Here is an 18,831-nt window from a genome sequence, read left to right on the forward strand (position 1 = left end):
TCAAAATCTTTTCTTTTTTCAAAGTTGTACATCTCAACATCGAGATGATCAATTAGAGGGTTTTTCAATATTAAAACAACCTTTTCTGATGGATTTTTGAGATGTATCCGTCGTCCGTCGTTCTACATGTTAAGGTTGCAACCTTATATAAACTTTTCCTTTAAAAGATTGTGCTATACTGTGTAATTGATAAATCAAGATCTTTTAAGGACATGGTTTTTATGAGTCAATGTAGAAATGAATCACCTCTTAAAAATCTATTTTTGAAATGGATTTTTCAACCTATTTTTTTAAGTACATGTATTATTTAATATGGAGATCATGAATATGAAAAAATAATAAATTTTAAAAATTAAAAATAATAATTCAATTATTTTTAGATGGACCAACAATTTCCCATCTTTAAATTTGATGGGAAAGACTTTCGTCCATATCATGCGGGCGCTGCAAGGGTGCACAAGCAACTCTCCAATGGTTTAGAGCAATGGTTTAAAAAACGGATCGGTGATCCGGATCGGGCTTTCAAAAAACCCATCCGGATCTGTGAATTGGTGATTCGGATCGGGAATCGGGTGAATTGGTCAGAATAAAGCTTAAAAAAAATTCGAAAAAATTATTAAAATTCATTATAAATATTGTTTTTTAGGAATTCAATAAGAAATAAGGGTACTCCATTAAGAATTTTCATGTTTTTGAATGAATATGTGAATATTGATATGTTCTTTCCCTGCATGAACCGCCATTCAGCATTTAATTTACACCACACAAAAGGATAAACATATAATTATCATGGAATAAGTATATCAACATACATGGACTACAATAAAGCATAAAATTAGTAACATATGATTTAAAAATAAAATAATAGACGACGTTATTGTTCTTCTTGGTCACACTGGTGCCATTGATTGAATTCGTTTAACAATTCATTGATTCGATCTAAACACGAATCATCGATATTAGCAGGTGTCTGACTATTCTCAAATCCCTGAGTGTTAGTGTTTTGTTGTGTTCCCAATCTAAAATCCCCGAAGATTGTCCATCCTTCATGCTCACCTGCATTGTCGTGCTCATCCCTACACTGTTGCTGTTGGGACTCGATATGTGAATAATATGGCTGGGATAGGGTGGCCTCAGAATCATCATCTCTCTCATTTTCTCTTTGAATAATATGGATTAAAAAAAAAAAATAACAAATTTTCAAAAAAATCGATTATGGATTAAAAAAAAAATCACAAATTTTCAAAAAATTCTATCATGGATTACAAAAAAAAATTTGATCATGGATTAAAAAAAAAAAATCACAAATTTTTCAAAAATTCTATCATGGATTACAAAAAAAAATTCGATCATGGATTAAAAAAAAAAAAATCACAAATTTTCAAAAAATTCAATCATGGATTACAAAAAATTCGACCATGGATTACATAAAATACGATCATGGATTACATAAAATTCGATCATGGATTACAAAAAAAAACAAACAAAAAAAAACAAAAAATTCAATCGTGGATTACAAAAAAAGAAAAAAACAATTCGATCATGGATTACAAAAAATTCAATCATGGATTATTAAAAACTCTATCATGGGTTCCAAAAAAAGCAAAAAACAAACAATTCAATCATGGATTACAAAAAAAAAAACAAACATTTCGATCATGGATTACAAAAAAAAAACAAACATTTCGATCATGTATTACAAAATATTCGATCATGGATTACAAAAAATTCTATCATGGGTTACAAAAAAAAAAAAAAACAAAAAATTCGATCATGGATTACAAGAAAAAAAAACAAACATTTCGATCATGGATTACAAAAAATTCGATCATGGATTACAAAAAATTCTATCATGGGTTACAAAAAAACAAAAAATTCGATCATGGATTACAAAAAAACAAAAACAATTCGATCATGGATTACAAAAAAATCGGTCAAGTATTACAAAAAAATCTATCATGGATTACAAAAAAAAAAAAAAAAAAAAAAAAAAAAAAAAAAAAAAAAAAAAAAGCTATTCGGACTCGCCGATTCCGCACAGTGAATCGGCGAGTCACTATAGAGAATCGTACAGTTCTCTCTAGAACCGGACGATTTCCGATTTTTTAGCCGATACAATCCACTTTTTGCGATTTTCGAGTCGAACCGGACGAATCCGATTCGACTCGGCGTTTTTTAAAACACTGGTTTAGAGTAAATATAGCCACATCTAATAGTCATAAAAGAATTTTATATTTATATTTTTATATTTTATTTTTATTTTTATTGAAAATAATATTTATTTGAAATTTTTCACATATTTTTATGACACCAAGCAAAAATAATAAAAATAAATTTGAACAAACCAAAATACCCTTAAGTTGTTTCATGGGTATTTGGTTAATTTTTTTTGGTTCAAAATATATTTGATTATTTTTTATTCATCATATAAAAATGTGTATGTACTTCAAATTTCAGATTATTATTATTTTAAATAACAATAAAAAATAAAATACGATTTTTTGGATCATCAAATGACACTAGAATCAACCTGAACCGTTAAGGATGATGTGGATGCTATACCATCCCTTCCTCTAAATGGCACACCAAAAACTAATTGCTACGCAAGCAAATGCTTTGCTCACAAAACACAAATCGTGCATACCACTTCTCGTACTCACAAACAATACATGATTAAAGCAGAATATTGCCCATGTTTCAAGCACATCCCTTGATTTGTTTGCCCTTTTTAGTGGCTTTGAAGTGTTTCTAATTTATGTTGTGAATCTTTGTATTCATCCAATTTTGCGAAATTACAACTCTCTTTTGTTTAGATTAACTGGTGCAATTCATGGACTGGTATAAGTTCTTTTTTTTTTGTGTGACAGAGGACTGGTATAAGTTCTCTCAAGCGATATTTGTGACAGGAAATAAGAACAGGTCATATGCACGAAGATCCAATTAAGCTTACTAAACAGGGAAAGAGGGGAACCATTTAAGGCAGCCCTAGAATTCAAATTTGAAATTAAGCAAGAATTGCTTGTCCGCATAACCATTGGAATCACCATGAATACCACAACAGTAACAAAAAGATGCAATGTGAGAGCAATGAATTTTGTTAGTACTTAGGGTGTGAGGATTAAGAGCACAACGTAGGTTCAGTTCCCATCTTGGTTTTTTATACGTTACTGTTGTCCCTTAGTGGAAGCTTGTAGCCATGCTTGCACTTTATTAGAGAAAAAGCTCTCTAGCCTGCATATCAATGAGACCCAAAGTCAGAATGAAATTTAAAACAAGGCAAGAGAGAACAGAAACTAGTTTGTCATCTTTGACCTGTTTGCTAATTTATAGTAGATGGTATCAGGAGAATTGTAAGTGCGAGCATTTGCAAACATTCTCTTAACATCTGCTACAAACATTTCGAATGTCACATAGTACTGCTCAGACTCCAGCCTCTTTGACATTGTTCTTAGATCTGTCAAACAATATTTCAATAAATTTAACATGGGAGAGATACACCAGGAACAACTGAGCTTCATGATTTGATATTACTGGTACAAAACTAAAAACAGTATTAAGTGACTTACTACCTTCATGCTTTGATCTTAAGAAATGACTCAAATTCCCTTTGAGATCTTTGCAATCAAATGAATCAAGTTTCATTTGATAATAAATGAAAAACCAAGTAGTGGATTATAATCATGGTAAACATTTGAACTCCATAACCGACCTATTGACATTTCCTTTTGTGTATGTGTAATGTACGTAGTAGTCAGTGTAAGTAGTAGTCAGTAATTAATTACATTGCTTCAAAAGAAATTAAAAGTACTCCTTTCATATCTTTTTTGCAATGCCTGCATAGAATCAGAGGCATCAAATTATATGTAAACTCTTCATCTAAGTTGAAGATGCGCATTAATAGGAATCTAATGCAGAACTTCTCACCCATAGGATCCTTAATGACGTCATAATAATCAGGCACATCGCGCGCATCAACTGGTTCCTTGAACGGCCAAGCATCCGCATGTTCGCTCAAAACCTGTTCACAAAGAAACACACAAAAGTGACACACTACCCATGTCCACTATAAAATATTATGCAAAGACTATATTTTGTATTTAATGCTATCCTTGTGCAGGGGCCATGCCAATCTTCTCTTCTCATTCCAATTTATTTGGATGTCTCAAAAGAGACAAAAAAGGCATTCAATACATGAACTTCCCAAGAGGTCACCATCCTAATACTAATCTTGCTGAAGCACGCTTAACTTCAATGCTCTGATGGGGACTTCTTACTCTTTTCTTTGCTCTCTTTTTGGTTTAAGAAAAGTCAAATGGGGGACTTCTTCCACATCGACAAGAATATCCTCAGGTATTAACAACAGTGGCATTTCATGTGCACATACAATAAAAAATGCCCTTACAATGCAAATGACCGTGTTAAAAGGGGTAAGGTGTTTCTAGAAAAAGATACTTGCCTTGTGAAGTGAGCGCATGAAGGAATTAAGTTGTTGGCGATGGTTTGGAATCTCAGCTGGGGAAAACGCCCGAAACCGAGTATGGCCCCATTGGTCCGGTGTCCAACCCGCCTCTCCTATTAATCCAAGCAACCTCCAATTTTAACTGAGCTATTAAGAAGACATGCATTACAAAAGATCCAGGATATAAATATATGAGGAAGTGGGATGTCCTAAGATCCAATTTGAAGCACATGTAATTTCAGATTATCTCAAACCTAGGTCGCGAATACCAATCCCACATGCTGACAGATCGAAAACACTTCATGTTTTCCACTGAACTTTTATGGCCTAATGATTTGTTTACAAAATGATGTAATTCAATTAATTTTATTTCAAGATATTTGAGAGTTTTAAAGCAACAAAGCATGGTTTTAAAAAACTCCAGAAACCTAAAGCATCAAGGCATGATGATCACCCAGCTCCATTGGCACTCTAAAGTTGCTATAGGTGTGCTTGTGTATTGACTAATCTTTAGAAATTGGTACTCATCAAAACATAAAAATTTTTGGGGGTAAGTTACCAGAAAAAAAATCTTAAAATATGGCAAAAGAAAAAACCAATTTTTATCTGAATATTGCCTAATAAGGTTTGCTTTCATTTCTTGATAACTATGCCAAACCATTTCTCCAATCAATCTACCATAGAAGTTTCCAAGAGTCAATCAAGATTTCACAATATTCAAGAATTGTAATATCAAAGCTTTGAGGAAGAGAAAACATTTCTCACTCAAGCCAGGAATGTCCTCCACTTTTTTTCTTGAGATACCAGCTTCTTTCTAGAAAGAAATGAAACTAGGTTAGCAACAGTGGAGAGTAATTTAAAAGGCAATATCATTGAAATGCAATGTAGCATTTAATGATCAAGCAATATTTGAAACTTAAAGAAATAAATAATTATTATAAAAAATAGACAATTATTTACATATTACAAATGCAGGGCATTGAAACAGGGATGCAATCAATTTGCTAGACAAAATCTAGCATTTATATTGAGTCAACCAAAATGTAAACTTTCACATATTACAAATGCAAGCCTAGCCAAGCAATTCGCTAGACCAAGCTAGAATTTGAAAGTATAAGAGTAGTTTTTTACTGCTCAGTTGTATGAGTCATTGCTTTGTATACTTCACAGGCGTTGTGAAGAATATTAATTTTGTAAAAAAGGATAACTACTAATTATTAAAAGAAAATTGCAAGGCAGCAACAAGTGTAATCCTATGGCATGCTAAGAATAGTTGAACAAGTGGAGTAAGGATACAAAACTTACACAGTTCAAAAATCCAGAAACTATCACCACAGAAACCTAAAATCTCATGCTTTGCAAGTAGCTAATATAATTGTTGAGTCATGTAGAGTACAATATGCGCATGCATGAATGGCCCACGGTATTATGGTTTTACTGTAATATAGCAGTGTCACACAAATGTTTAAAAAAGAAAGGTAAAATTCGCATTTGGTGCATTTGGATGATGGCCCTTGCGCTGTCAAAATGGACTGTACATTTCCCTTTTCGATCTGCTTAGAATTTTGGTCAAACCTAATTCTCAAATCCAATCCAACTGCATTGCGTACTCTCTATATTTTGTTCCAGGAATAGGGTCAGGGCCAGTCTTTGCTGGTAAACATGCCCTAAATGGCTATATCACAAATGGACAATATTCTGTAGGCAAGACTTAATTTCATAGCAACAGTGAAACCCAAAAAATAAAGCCTTCATACCTTCTGAAAATCAATTCCAGGATAGATAATATGGCAGTTTGAGAGTTCCCTGATTTTCTCATCAATTGCCTATCAATAATATAATAAAGAATGCTGTCAGCATGTACTGCACGTAAAACAGATTTCACCATCAAACACAAGTCAATTAAAGATAAACTGAAACAAGGGTTTAAATCCCTCAAAGAAATCCATAACACGAAGATTGAGTTTCTATCATTAAACGCTGTCAGAATGTACTGCATGTAAAACCGGTTTCACCACCAAACACAAGTCAATTAAAGATAGAGTCAAACAAGGGTTTAAATCCCTCGAAGAAATCCATAACATGAAAAAGAATGAGTTTCTATCATTAAACAATAGAAAGCCAGAATCCATCAACAAATATAGGATCAGCACCCCAATCCTTAAAGTTAAAGCCATGTATCTAATGTGGCGGGCAGCAGGGATTTGGGCCGCCATCTAGGCTGTTGGATTTCTTAAGATCCAATGGTTCACATCGAACTTGTAACTACAAGTGTTGGATGTAGGAGAGGGATGGTGGCATGCCAACCTTGAAGGCTACTGCATTGGATGGGTTCTCAACAGTGTGATGGTGGAGATCTTGGATTGATGGTGACGATAGATCCTCATATGAGGGTGGGGCATATGGTTGATTAGGAGGTTTCTTGGCCCCATCTGGAGTTCTGGACCCTTGGATTGCTCAGGATCCAATTGCTCATATTGGAAATGTGACAGCTTATGATGGGGTAGGGGAAGGAAGTAACTAGAGCATCCATGTATGATAGGCTTTCAATAGTCAGATGTTGAAGTCCATGTATGATGGGCTCTCAATAGTTGGATGTTGAGAGACATGGATTAACAAATGAGTTGGATCCTGAAATGCCAGGAGGGTAGCATGGTGGAATCTGAGCCCTCCATGTGGCATAAAATGGTTGACGTGTCATGAGACAGGCTAGTGGTTTTTTGTGGAGAGAGGGACTGAGGATATGGCCACATCAGGGCTGTCCATGTCTTTGTTGCAGGTCCTGAGCCCTGTCATCTGGCCAATTTTGAACGGTAACGGGCTGGGTTGAATTAGGAATTGAAATAGGATTCTGAAACCGGTTTGGAATTTCATGCGTTGAATTTGAATTTGTATTGGGCGAGGCAAGAAAGTTGAATTTGGAATACTTGAAACTGAATACTAGTTTGGCAGTACGAAGAGGGAGCCAAAAGAGATGAACAGTCACAACAGAAATATATCCTCTACCCCTTCAGTTAGGACAATATATACTAATGGATTGCTCGGTTCAAATGCAAATGAATATTAGAACTTCATAGGAAAGGATAATATGGTCATTCAGAACCTATAGAATCATGAGTAAATCATGCACATGTAGATTTGCAAAAAATGGATTTCCATGCCAAACTAGTCAACCTTGGGTTTTCCATCCTACGCTATAGTCCTGGATTAAATAAACACTTGCCTTTTTTTTTGAAACTGTAAACTGTTCTATTAGTAAAGGCAAGGGAGTTATAAGATGACAAAAAATGGGCTACCCACAAGCCGGGAGCACCATATACCAAAAACTAGGCAACCCACCTAATAGGAGCCCTATACAACAAATAAGGCTAACCTGAAAAGGTTGCCCTATACAAAGAACCAGTAAAGTTTGAAACAAGTAAGACATAAACAGAGAGATACAAAAGTCTTCTCATGGCTGAGTATTCCAAAAAATCAACTGTTGTAGGTTCCATCTTTAGCGAGGTTGTCCACCTCGGCGTTGGATTCCCGCCAGGTATCCTCCATAAGATGACGATATCCCTGCAATTATGAGTGATTTCATCAAACCTAAGCGAGAGACCAGGGGCAAGGAGAGGAACCTGAGGCCCAAGTAATAAAATTCTTAGCGTCTCCCTCTATAATCAAAGGCCGGCTCCAAAGCGGATTGAAGAGTTTGAGGCCTTGCATGAGGGCCAAGGACTCGGTTGACCGGCTGCTTTTTATTTAAGTCGAGTGTTTATTTAAACACTTGACCCTACTTCTTTACTCAATACAATAGTTAACACTTTCAAAAAATAAATAAATAGACACTTGATGCTTACATAGAATTTGATATTCAAAATAGTGCCACACTTAAAATAGGTAAGCATATCACAGGCCATACCCATGGCCAAGGAAAACCATTGCTTGATAAATAGCATAAATTCAATCCACTCAACCTCCATGACTATTTAGCCCAAGGGAACTAGTGAGGTTCGCTACTACCTGCCTTTGCTGACGAATCATAGCTGATAAATCGGTGTATGGAAGCTTTGGATCAATTTTGCATTCCATGAGTATTCCTCCGTCATAATCTTTAATGTACCTAACCAAAAGATGTACTGATTCGATTCAAACAAATCATACACCAAAACATGCATGGATTCTCCCAAAACATAGCATTATTACAGAACATCTAAGAAGGAAGAAAGAAAGAAGACGAAGAAAGTAAACATTCTTCCTTCTAAACCCAATATTCCATCCAACCATTGTCTATCTCACAAGAATTTCCTCATATTCAGATGAGAGAAAAGATTTCAATAAACTTTCCATTTAAGGAGTGCTCCAACTTGATCAACTGGCTCTTCTTTAATAGAAAACAGAATAAAACTAGATATGATCACTTCAGATGGGCATGAATGCAACTAGCTCCATGATGTAATAAAGGCCCTCCACTCACAAAACATAAGGGTAGAAGATAAATGGAGAAAAGTGTTTGTACAAATATTAAACAATAAACCAGTGCATACCCTTGCCATCGTTCTCTCTCCAACTCAATCTCCTTGGAAAAACCCTATCATAAAAAAAAATGCAAATATTTGATAATGACGTTGGAAAAACAAAATGGTGGCTTCATATATAAAACCAAATTCAAGCCCTATCACAGCAAAATTGAATAGTATTCATATTGAATATGAAGCCAAAGACTACACAAGCAGTAACTGTATTGAACAATTATTAAAATCAACATATAATCCATTTCCCAAAAGAATTTCCCAATCATATGAAGAAAACCACACTATGGATGTAAATCCCAGCCAAGGAATTCATTAATTTATTTAATTAAATGGTGATCAGCAACAAAATTAAGCTTTATATGACAATGAAAAACTTAAAAAATCAAAAGTCATTTCAATTGTTCCCCACTCCCTAACTACTGATCTGCCATCAAAGACTGAAACAAACATGAACATGGCAAAATTGGTAGAAGCCGACAATAGCTGTTGGAAAGAGAGGGTGCATGTCTTATTCTATCAAATTTACACGTAACTTTCCCTTTAGTTCAATCAAATTGTGCAGCACAAGAAAGAGCACTAAAACAAGCACGAGAAACATAAAAGCTAGACACGTGGTTTTTCTGAAATTCATCTCATCTGTATGAAGGGTAATCAAAATGCTCCACAAATGAACAAGGAAATGCAAATACAACAACAGAAACACATACCAATAGAGGCAAGGCTCACTAATTGTTCACCTGCTTGATAAAATATCCAACAGCATTATTATCGGCATAAGTTAGAAAATGTGTGAGCCCATCAACATCACGTGCATGTTGCTTTAAGTGATTCATCAGTCTTGTGCCATAGCCTTTGACTTGCTCATCCGTTGCAATAGCACAAAATGCTATCTCTCCAAACTTTTGGCTGTAAAATCAATAATCCAGGTTGTCTCATAATAATACGCACAGGAAAGCAATGTCAATCAGGAAGTAAGAACAAATCAAAGACGACCAAGACCAAGACCAAAGATAGTTCTGTCAATAATCCCTCACCCTCTCCATGTCGTTAGCTTGGTTTAAGGGCATGAACTGAGAGAACGAGTTTTGGACAGGAGAAACTATATTTGACTTTCAACAGAACCCAACTGAATACATGCGTGTGTGTGTAGTGCCAATTAGCAAATATTTTGCCCTTCATGGGTAGTAATTTAGCAAGAGAAAGGAAGATTACAAATAGAAAAATCACAGGAAGCATGAGTTTGAAGTGACTATAATCACCCCATAACACAATGGTTGCTTAAGCATTCCTGTTATAGCATCATGCCTTGCACATAAGGTTATGGACACACGAAAAGACTACTGGCCTTACTTTTTTTGAAAGAGGTTAACAACTGCTGGCCATACTTGAGTCCACTTTTTGTTCTTTTGTAAATGAAATATGCTGACAGAAAAGTTAGGTTTCCCATCTATTGCACAAATACACATGAGGATATTTTTGTCTTTTTCTATATCATGCATGTGTGCATATGGGTTTTTGCTCCCACATTTCAAATATGAGAGAGATATTTAATATCATACTCAAGACACATAATTGGTAAAAGAACAATCCTTATGACACTTGGCCTTGAGCAATCTGAAAACATGACTAAGTCAATCGACGTTACTGGCATCCATTTACGACTTCTTATAATGTATCTCCGTGTCAAAAGTAACCTATTTCGCATCTCAGCATAGGTGACTCTACTCTTTACCATCTCATTAAGTTTTCTTGATGGTACAATTTTCAATTAGTTCCCAATACATCTAAAACAAATGCAAAACAACAGCTTGTGGAAAGAAATTTTAACATTTAATTCCCAAAAAAGACACAGCGAAATGTATATATGTCATAACTTACCCAACATATGGCCGGTAAGTTATACCACCAACAACCTGATTATTCTTGATAATCATCACAGACTTGTGACTCCTGCAATATACGATCAACAAAAAAATCTTATAATTAATCAAAGGAACTGCCACGGTGATCAGAATAGGATTCTCAACCTTCCCAAATAAATACTCATATCATGTGCAGCATGTCACTACTAGTATACGCATCTGAAACTACCATAATAAGATAAGGGGTTCTGCATGGTGATATTGGATGATACAAGTACAAAAAGAATGCACGTCATGTCCACTGGCCATACTCAACACCAGGTCATGGAGATCAAAAGCATTTTATGATTGACTGGAAGAAATGTTAATCTCACCTTCTTTTGCTAACTATGGACAGTGATATATATCATATTGTTGATAATATACTCGTCTCATGTGATGCTTTCCATTTGAAAAAATAGAAATGTGATAAAAAAAATTTGATCAAAGCCATATATAATATAGAATCTAACACTAGAATAAGCATGTAATGGATTGTCACATGTGAAAGACCCGCTGGTTGCAGATTCATATTTCAAGCCTCAGAGAATTGCTAATTTACATGTTGTTACATCGACAAATTACATCATGCATGTTACCTGTCCATGACAAGACGAACTATGTACTCCTTGGGCATATTTGGTAGCTGCCTAGCAAAGATATTCTTCAAACCAATCAACCTAGTGCACCAAAAAAAAGGAGGAATATGTAAACTAGTGAATCCCTTCACCATTCTCATGGTACACTACACTAGTACAGAATCAGATTTAGACTAATATGAAATGTTAATTATTTTTTAGGAGTTATTAAGTAATAAACTGTATAAAAATTGACAAAACGAAAACAATAAAACATGGTTTAATTAGCAATTGGAGGGCGAGTCTCACAAAATGTTCCATACTACATAAGGGTTGTAAATAGAAAGGAAACTTTATGTTCATCCTGTTTGTCACTATGTAAGTCACACTGCAATGCTTAATATACTCTTAAGCATGAAAAAATGAGTGTGCAAACTTATATACTCTTCAACCATATTATAAAAAAGGAAGCTTCCTGGAACTTCAGAAAAAAAACAACATGAAAAGGAATGAATACCAAATCATATGTTCATCAACCCCATCATTGGCAAAGCATACAAATTTGAGTCTACCTGCATCCTCCTAAAAACACAGTGAATTGTCAGTATATTTTTATTCCCAAGAGACCAGCATAGATTTTGAGAAAAAAGAAACATCAGTTACAGTCTGCATAAATAAATTGCAATAATGAACATGTGAAAACAAATTACTCACACACAAAACCACTTCAAAATAGAAATTAACAATTCAGACAACTAATAAAGGTGGACAATAAGGCCCCATTTGATAATCGCTTTTTTCCCTGTGTGCTAAAAATGATTATTCTTGCACCTGAGTTGGGAGTGTCTGATTGGCACACCACTATTCATGGTATGACTTGAGGAATAATATATGCTTATTGGCCTAAGGAATAAAATAAAATAAAAAATGAACTCTTTCATCACTACCAACCAAAACTTGGGTATCATTCCACTTGATTGTGACAGTTGAAAAGTGCCAACTTTCACGATTGTCTATAAAATCAACTAAAAATAAGCCATGGATATGGCTATCAGGACATACAGATGGGGTCTGAACCTAAGCAAGCTATCTTTATAAAACTGAAGGTCTGACATATGATACATCTCATATCAAACATGCCACACAAACCAATTCAAATGCGAATAAAGGCAGTACTTTTCTTGATAGCAACCCATTTCAACTTAAACGCCCCAATGGTTGCTGATGTTACATTCTCAACAATCTCAACCTTCAAAGGAGTACCCATCCTCTTTTGTAATATATGTACAGAAAATTCATCAGTTGCCAAGGTGATCAAGCACCCAAAGATTGTCCACTATCATCATCATCATAGCCTTTTCCCAATTAATTGGGGTCGGCTACACGAATCCTGATCCGTCATTCTGCTCTATTAAAGGCCATACTTTCAGTGAGCTCATAAGTCGTCATATCTTTTCGGATTACTTCCAACCACGTCCTTTTGGGCCTACCCCTTGCCATTTTCAATCCTTCTACTTGAACTCACTCGCACCTCCTAACATGTGTTGTACTAAGTCAATGCCAAACATGGCCAGCCCACGTAAGTCTACTCTCTTTCATCTTATCGTCTATTGGTGTCACACCTAAACTTTCCCGAATGGATTCATTTCGGATTTTATCCCTTCTTATCTTGTCACTCATTCATCTCAACATCCTCATCGCCGCTACACTCACTCTATGGGTATATTGTTTTTTGTCTACTCAATATTCTACGCTATAAAGCAAAACTGGTCTCACATCTGTCCTATAGAACTTGCCCTTCAGCTTCATTGGTAGGAGACGATCACATAAAACTCCAGTTGCACATCTCCACTTCGCCCACCCAGCTTTAATTCTGTGTGTGACGTCTTCCTCAATCTCTCCATTTTCCTGGATTATCAACTCAAGATATCGAAAGTGAAGTTTTTTTTATACTTCCTGACCATCAATCTTAACTACTTCCTCGTATCTAATCCTATTATTATTAAACTTGCATTCCAAATACTCTGTCTTAATCCAGTTAATTTTAGAACCTTTAGATTCTAGAGCATCCCTCCAAAGTTCTAACTTTGTGTTGACACCGTTTCGGGTCTCATTGATCAAAACTATGTCATCTGCGAACAAAATGCACCACGGTACCTCATCCTGTAGGTGCCTAGTTAAGTCTTCCAGAACTAAAACAAAGAGATACGGACTCAATGTTGACCCTTGATGTAGACCGATGTTTATTGAAAACTCACTTGTCTCTCTACTAGTTGTTCATACACTAGTTAGCGCTCTATCGTACATATCTCTCACCAAGTCGATGTAGTGTCTGAAGGCTCCTTTTTTTTCCAACACCCTCCAAATCAAATCTCAAGGTACTCTATCATAAGCTTTGTCTAGGTCAATAAAGACCATGTGGGGGACTTTTACCTTCACCCTAAACTTATCAATTAGTTTATTAAGTAGGAAAATAGCCTTGGTTGTTGATCATTTTGGCATAAAACCAAATTGGTTTTCATATCCTCACACTTAATGCATTTAAGATAGTTTAGATCCCTACACTTTTTCTCTCTTATCTTTGCTGATTTGCAGACATCTTTTTCACCTTCTCTTGTTCCCAGTTTATTTTATAGATTCTTATATGCCTTAAGTTTTTAGCTTTAATTATTATTTCTTTAGCGTTTTTCTAAGCATTTTTATATTCTTCTTAGTTCTGATCATTTCTATTACACTGTCAAGTTTGATAACAAGATGATGATGAGAAAACATGAAAATATAAAAACCTAAAGTTAGTCACTCCCACCAAGAAAAATGTAATATGATACTATAGATTTCAAAAAACGCATAGTCCTCAGGTCTACCATTATCCACTAAAAGATGAACCGTGAAGGAGAGACAGGAGACCAAATATTGAGATCACGTCTTGTTTTGGTTGGTTCCAGTACCCCCCCCCATAATTTCAATGGAGAGTGATAGCCCCAAGGAGTACGGTTCTTACATTGTGCTCGGAATTACAACAAACTTTCCCTTCCCAACAACAAAGCTTGGCTCAATAGCAAAAGGATATGTGTCCATTTTCAGAATTATACACAATGTTGTTACTGTGTTGACCAAAAATACTACCATGTTCCATTGACACCTAGAACCAATCTTTTTATGTTTTTCTTTTATTTTCTCTCTACAACTGTCTTTCTGAAAATCTTGAGGAGAGTTTTGTTGGTCGACTCTGCCTGTCCATTTGTCTGGGCCGGTATGAAGTTGACCGGTCGTGAACGATCCTGAACTTTCTAAACAAAGCGCGCACATGCTTATTAACAAACTGGGTCCCATTGTCCGAAATAATCCGTTGAGGGACCCCAAACCTTGCAATTAGATTTTCCATGATCAAGCTTACGACCCCTTGACCCGTGGCCCACTTAAGGGAACTGCCTCGATCCATTTTAAAAAAGATGCAGTGGCTGTGAGGATCCAAATGTGATTTCTTGACGAATGAGGACTGATAACTCCAATTTGGTCGCTATGATTAAGTGAACAGTTCCAAAAACAATGTGAATCATTCCACAAATTAAGTTTGCTTCTTTTTTTAAATTTGGCATAAAGACAATGGAAGTCTAGGAAGATAATTGCAAGAGCTTTTCCAACCATAAAAAACAAACTAATAGATGTGCACAACATAACTAAGAACAAACAAACTCCTTTAAAATTCCTCAATTCAATCAATGGTCTAATGAGATGCCGCATAAGCAAAAGCGAGATGCCGATTTTTAGAACAAAGTATCCTAAACACAAAAAGTTACAACTTAGATATATCAGCAACAAGGACGACAAGTTTACAATGTGATAAAAGTGTTAGGACGCATTATTATACAAAAGATTTGAACACATAAAATATGGCAAGTCTTCCTTTTATTTTATATTTAGGGGTTGTTCATCAGTAGGATTGAAACTTGGCATGAAATACAGGAAGCACATAAATCGAAGTTACCTTCATCAAAATTATCATGAAGGTTATTTGTTGAATAGCTAGACTAACTTTATGCATACACAATTGAGCAGATGCCATATAGCAAAAAACAAATAAGAAAAAAAATAAGCAATCAACAAGACAACAAAGAAAGTAGGAGAAGAAGAAGAAAGTGATGATGATGATGATGAATAAGAGATCTACTGAACCAAATCACTCATATACTTCACTAATTCAGTGAAGCAAGACAATAAAATAATACAACATTTTTTAGTTTTGACAATTATAGAACAACAAAATAAAATAGCACAGCACATTTCCATAGAGTAATGCAACAATATGAGCCATCATGGAACAACAAGAGATTTTCATTTGCATAATTGCATTTGTAGTTTTGTACAACTGCAGGGTCCATCACTCTGTACATGGAATCAGGTAATTTTCCTATTACTCATTACCTCAAACCCAAAGAGAGGAAAAATAAATAAATAATAGAAAAATAGCATATATAGCTAGGTACCTCAATTTGCTCATTTCAAAAGTTTTTCCTGGAAAACAGAGTTAGAGTCCATGACACACACACAGGGAGAGAGAGCGAGAGAGACAATCTAAACAAACAAGCAAAATGAAACCCACCTCTTTTTTGAGGCTATCCTCTCTTGCACAGTAAGCCCCACTGGTTTGGATATTATCAGTGAAAACTGACTTCACAGAATCATCCTTCACAGCCAAACCTGACCCCGCCACCTGGTTTGAACCCCTATCTTTCTCTCTTTCCTCTTTCACCCCCAACTCTGAAACCTTCTCAATTCCTGAAGAACCCACCTCCCCTTTAGGCTTCGAACTCAACCTCGCATTTGTGAAAGTCCTCATGGAATCATCATCCTCTTCATCATCTTCCATCTCCTCCTCTTCTTCCTCTGAATTCTCCTCCTCCTCTTCCTCTGAATTCTCCTCCTCCTCTTCCGATCGATCCTCCGAGTTAGAGAGAGACACAGGGTCAGAGTCTGCGCGAGCAGAGAGGGAGTCGAGGTCATCATTAGAGAGAGAAAGTGGGTGGGACGGGGGGTGGGGGTGAGGAGGAGGGAGGTGGTGAGGCGAAGAAGGGAGCTTACGTTTGTTAGGATTGGGGTGTGTAGTGGTGGAAGTCGTGAGGGGATGGGCGGAGGTTGCGGAGACGGAGGCGGAGGCCGAGTGGGAGGGGGAGGGGGATTGGGAGGTGGCTCTAGATCGAGAAAGAACGCCTCCTCCACCACCAGATTGGCCTGAGTGCACATCCATCGTGAGGGCTCTCTCTCTCTCTCTCTCAAATAAACCAACTGGCCATTTTTCAAGAAAACCAAACTTTCACCCCGTTCTGAGCAGAGCCTCTCTCTCCCTCTCTCTCGGTCTCCCTTTCTAGACTCCTGACTTGGGAATGTAGAGCGGAGGAAACAAGCTATGAATTATGCTCCGGGTCCGCGCTCTCTGGACTATGCTCCCGCCGGAGCAAATTTTGCATTCACCTACTTGGGCGCCCAAATGGCATATTTATAAGGATTTCTTTTGGGAAATTTTTTTTTTAGTAAATAAATAAGGGAGAAGGCCTTCTACCCATTTTTAATTAATAAATAATAAAAAAAATACACCGTACTATTTTACAACTTTAAAATAGGATAATTGCATCACATCATAAGTAGAAGAATGTTAAGAAAATCTGGAAGCTCGAGCACCAAATGCTACCCTCGATCTTTTTAGCAACAACATCGGCCACCTATGGTATGAAGAACCCAAGGAGCTTTACACCTGCCTTGAATTACATGGACAAGTAAAGAATAATCGCACTCAATTTGTAAGGACAATCAGCTCATTTGAAAGGCTAAATCAACATCCTCTTATAAGTCTCGAAATTCAGCATAATTATTGAAAGCAATTCCAAGAGGAACCGAAAAAGCAACAACAAATGACCCATCGTCCCGTCTGATGAAGCCTCCACAACTAGCTCGACCTGGATTTTGAATAGAAGACCCATTAATATTTAACTTAAAATGATATGACTGTGGAAAAGCTCATGCCACTGTTATGGGTAGCTTGCTCCTTTACTGCCTCCATGTAAGACGTAAGTTCTTAGTCTTTTCTGATATATGGGAAGTCTATGTCTTAGCATCTGCCACATCACGAATATAACATATTTGAGAAAAGGTTTATATAAAGTTGCAACCTTATACTCTTACAGTAAGATGAATCTTAAAAATCCTATAGTAGAGAGTATTTGAGAACCTTACAACCGATCATTTTGACCTTGAGATGAATAGACATGAAGAAAAAAAAAAAATTTTCTTCTTAAAAGCGGAAAAGAGAAACCTGGAGAGAGAAAAAGTAAGGGTTTTAGAAGCTTAGGGCATGGTGATGCTGAATATTAGGGATTGATATGGAAAAGGCAAACAATTTAAGTGTAGACGTTAAAGAGAGCAATGGGAGAGAAACCCTAACAAGAAATTCTAGAGAGACAAACATTGACGGGAGAGATGGAGGAGAGTTGAGAGAGGCTAGCGCAATAGATTGGAGGAGAACGTTGGTGGGGAATGATTTCGACTCTTCTCAGGGTGCATGTCGGCCAATGGTTTTTCCTCGCCAGTGGTGGTTGTCGATCGGGATAGCTGGAACCAATTGGAAATTCATTATGAGTTTTTTGTGTGTGGTTCCTTTTTGCCCCCCATTTCTGATCTTTTCGCCATTTCTGATCCTTTCGGGCTTTCTGACTGGGCCCAAAGAGGGTGGAGTTTATCTTACAATCCTGATGTTAAAACGATTGGTACAAACAAAATAGTTTTTAAGCTTCGGTCCAAGGAGGAGGTGAGGAAAGCTTTGTCCAACAGATTTTGTCGTGTTCGTGGTAGTCTTCTCTCGTTAGATCTATGGAAGCCTTATGATCATTCTTCTTTTATTCCTGTGGATTCGATCTGGTTGAGGTTGTGGGGCCTCCTACTTTCTGGTTGGAACTTGACCATTATTAAAAAAGTGGTTGGTCAAGTTGGAGTTTATTTGGATTTAGATTGAGACTCTTTTTTGAGTCCGATATGCAATTATGTGAGAGTTAAGATTGGTAGGTGCTCTGGTTTTCTTCTCCCAAGTACCGTTCTCTTATGCTTAAGTGAGAGCTTCTTTGAAATCTCTATTATGGATGATTCTGACCGCAGACCCTTACATCTCTTTGTGAAGGAGTCAACGAATGATGCATTTCAGCAAGGCTCGAATCTCTACGTGGATATGGGGAAGAGATTGGCAGGAAAACATCCCTTTGGAAACCTGAAAAACATTCATCGGGGGAGGAATGAGAGGCGCAATTTTAGGAATTCGAAATTCAAAAAACCAGAAATGCCTAAGATTATTAAACGGTAGACTGCTATCGGCAGGTTCCCGGATTCTT

General features: G+C 36.4%; 1 protein-coding gene and 1 non-coding gene across 8 annotated transcripts; both read right to left on the reverse strand.

Annotated features, from left to right (window-relative positions):
* Positions 1-2,925: 2,925 nt before the first annotated feature.
* HAG1 (histone acetyltransferase of the GNAT family 1) lies at positions 2,926-16,835 on the reverse strand. Of its 7 annotated transcripts, none has more exons than XR_016051883.1 (14): positions 16,538-16,835; positions 16,059-16,429; positions 11,973-12,037; positions 11,477-11,557; positions 10,855-10,926; positions 9,714-9,882; positions 8,989-9,032; positions 8,465-8,564; positions 6,217-6,285; positions 5,225-5,273; positions 4,457-4,601; positions 3,925-4,018; positions 3,313-3,454; positions 2,926-3,231 (listed from the first exon to the last, which is right to left on the reverse strand). XR_016051883.1 is itself a non-coding variant. In XM_088861638.1 (14 exons), exons 1-14 carry the CDS (start codon positions 16,701-16,703, stop codon positions 3,165-3,167), a joined length of 1,605 nt encoding a protein of 534 aa, XP_088717764.1. In that variant the 5' UTR covers positions 16,704-16,835; the 3' UTR covers positions 2,926-3,164. The 7 variants fall into 7 exon arrangements, 2 of the variants coding, with proteins under 2 accessions (XP_088717764.1, XP_020519992.1); XM_088861638.1 differs by having other exon boundaries at positions 4,457-4,572; XR_016051886.1 differs by lacking the exon at positions 8,989-9,032 and having other exon boundaries at positions 4,457-4,572.
* Positions 4,070-4,173, reverse strand: LOC148782992 (U6 spliceosomal RNA). Its single transcript, XR_016053152.1, has one exon. It is a non-coding gene; the product is annotated as a U6 spliceosomal RNA (small nuclear RNA).
* Positions 16,836-18,831: the final 1,996 nt, after the last annotated feature.

This window comes from Amborella trichopoda, chromosome 3, assembly GCF_054954075.1.
Source record: "Amborella trichopoda isolate Santa Cruz 75 chromosome 3, AtrichopodaSantaCruz75HAP2 v2.0, whole genome shotgun sequence".
In the NCBI taxonomy this organism is placed as follows: Eukaryota; Viridiplantae; Streptophyta; class Magnoliopsida; order Amborellales; family Amborellaceae; genus Amborella; species Amborella trichopoda.

Coding starts and splice junctions, on each gene's coding strand:
- HAG1 (XM_020664333.2), bottom strand. CDS start 16,703: ATGGATGTGCACTCAGGCCAATCTGGTGGTGGAGGAGGCGTTCTTTCT. Junction 4,019..4,456: donor TCATGCGCTCACTTCACAAG/GCAAGTATCTTT, acceptor CTTTGTGAACAG/GTTTTGAGCGAACATGCGGA. Junction 3,455..3,924: donor CGTCATTAAGGATCCTATGG/GTGAGAAGTTCT, acceptor ATTGTTTGACAG/ATCTAAGAACAATGTCAAAG.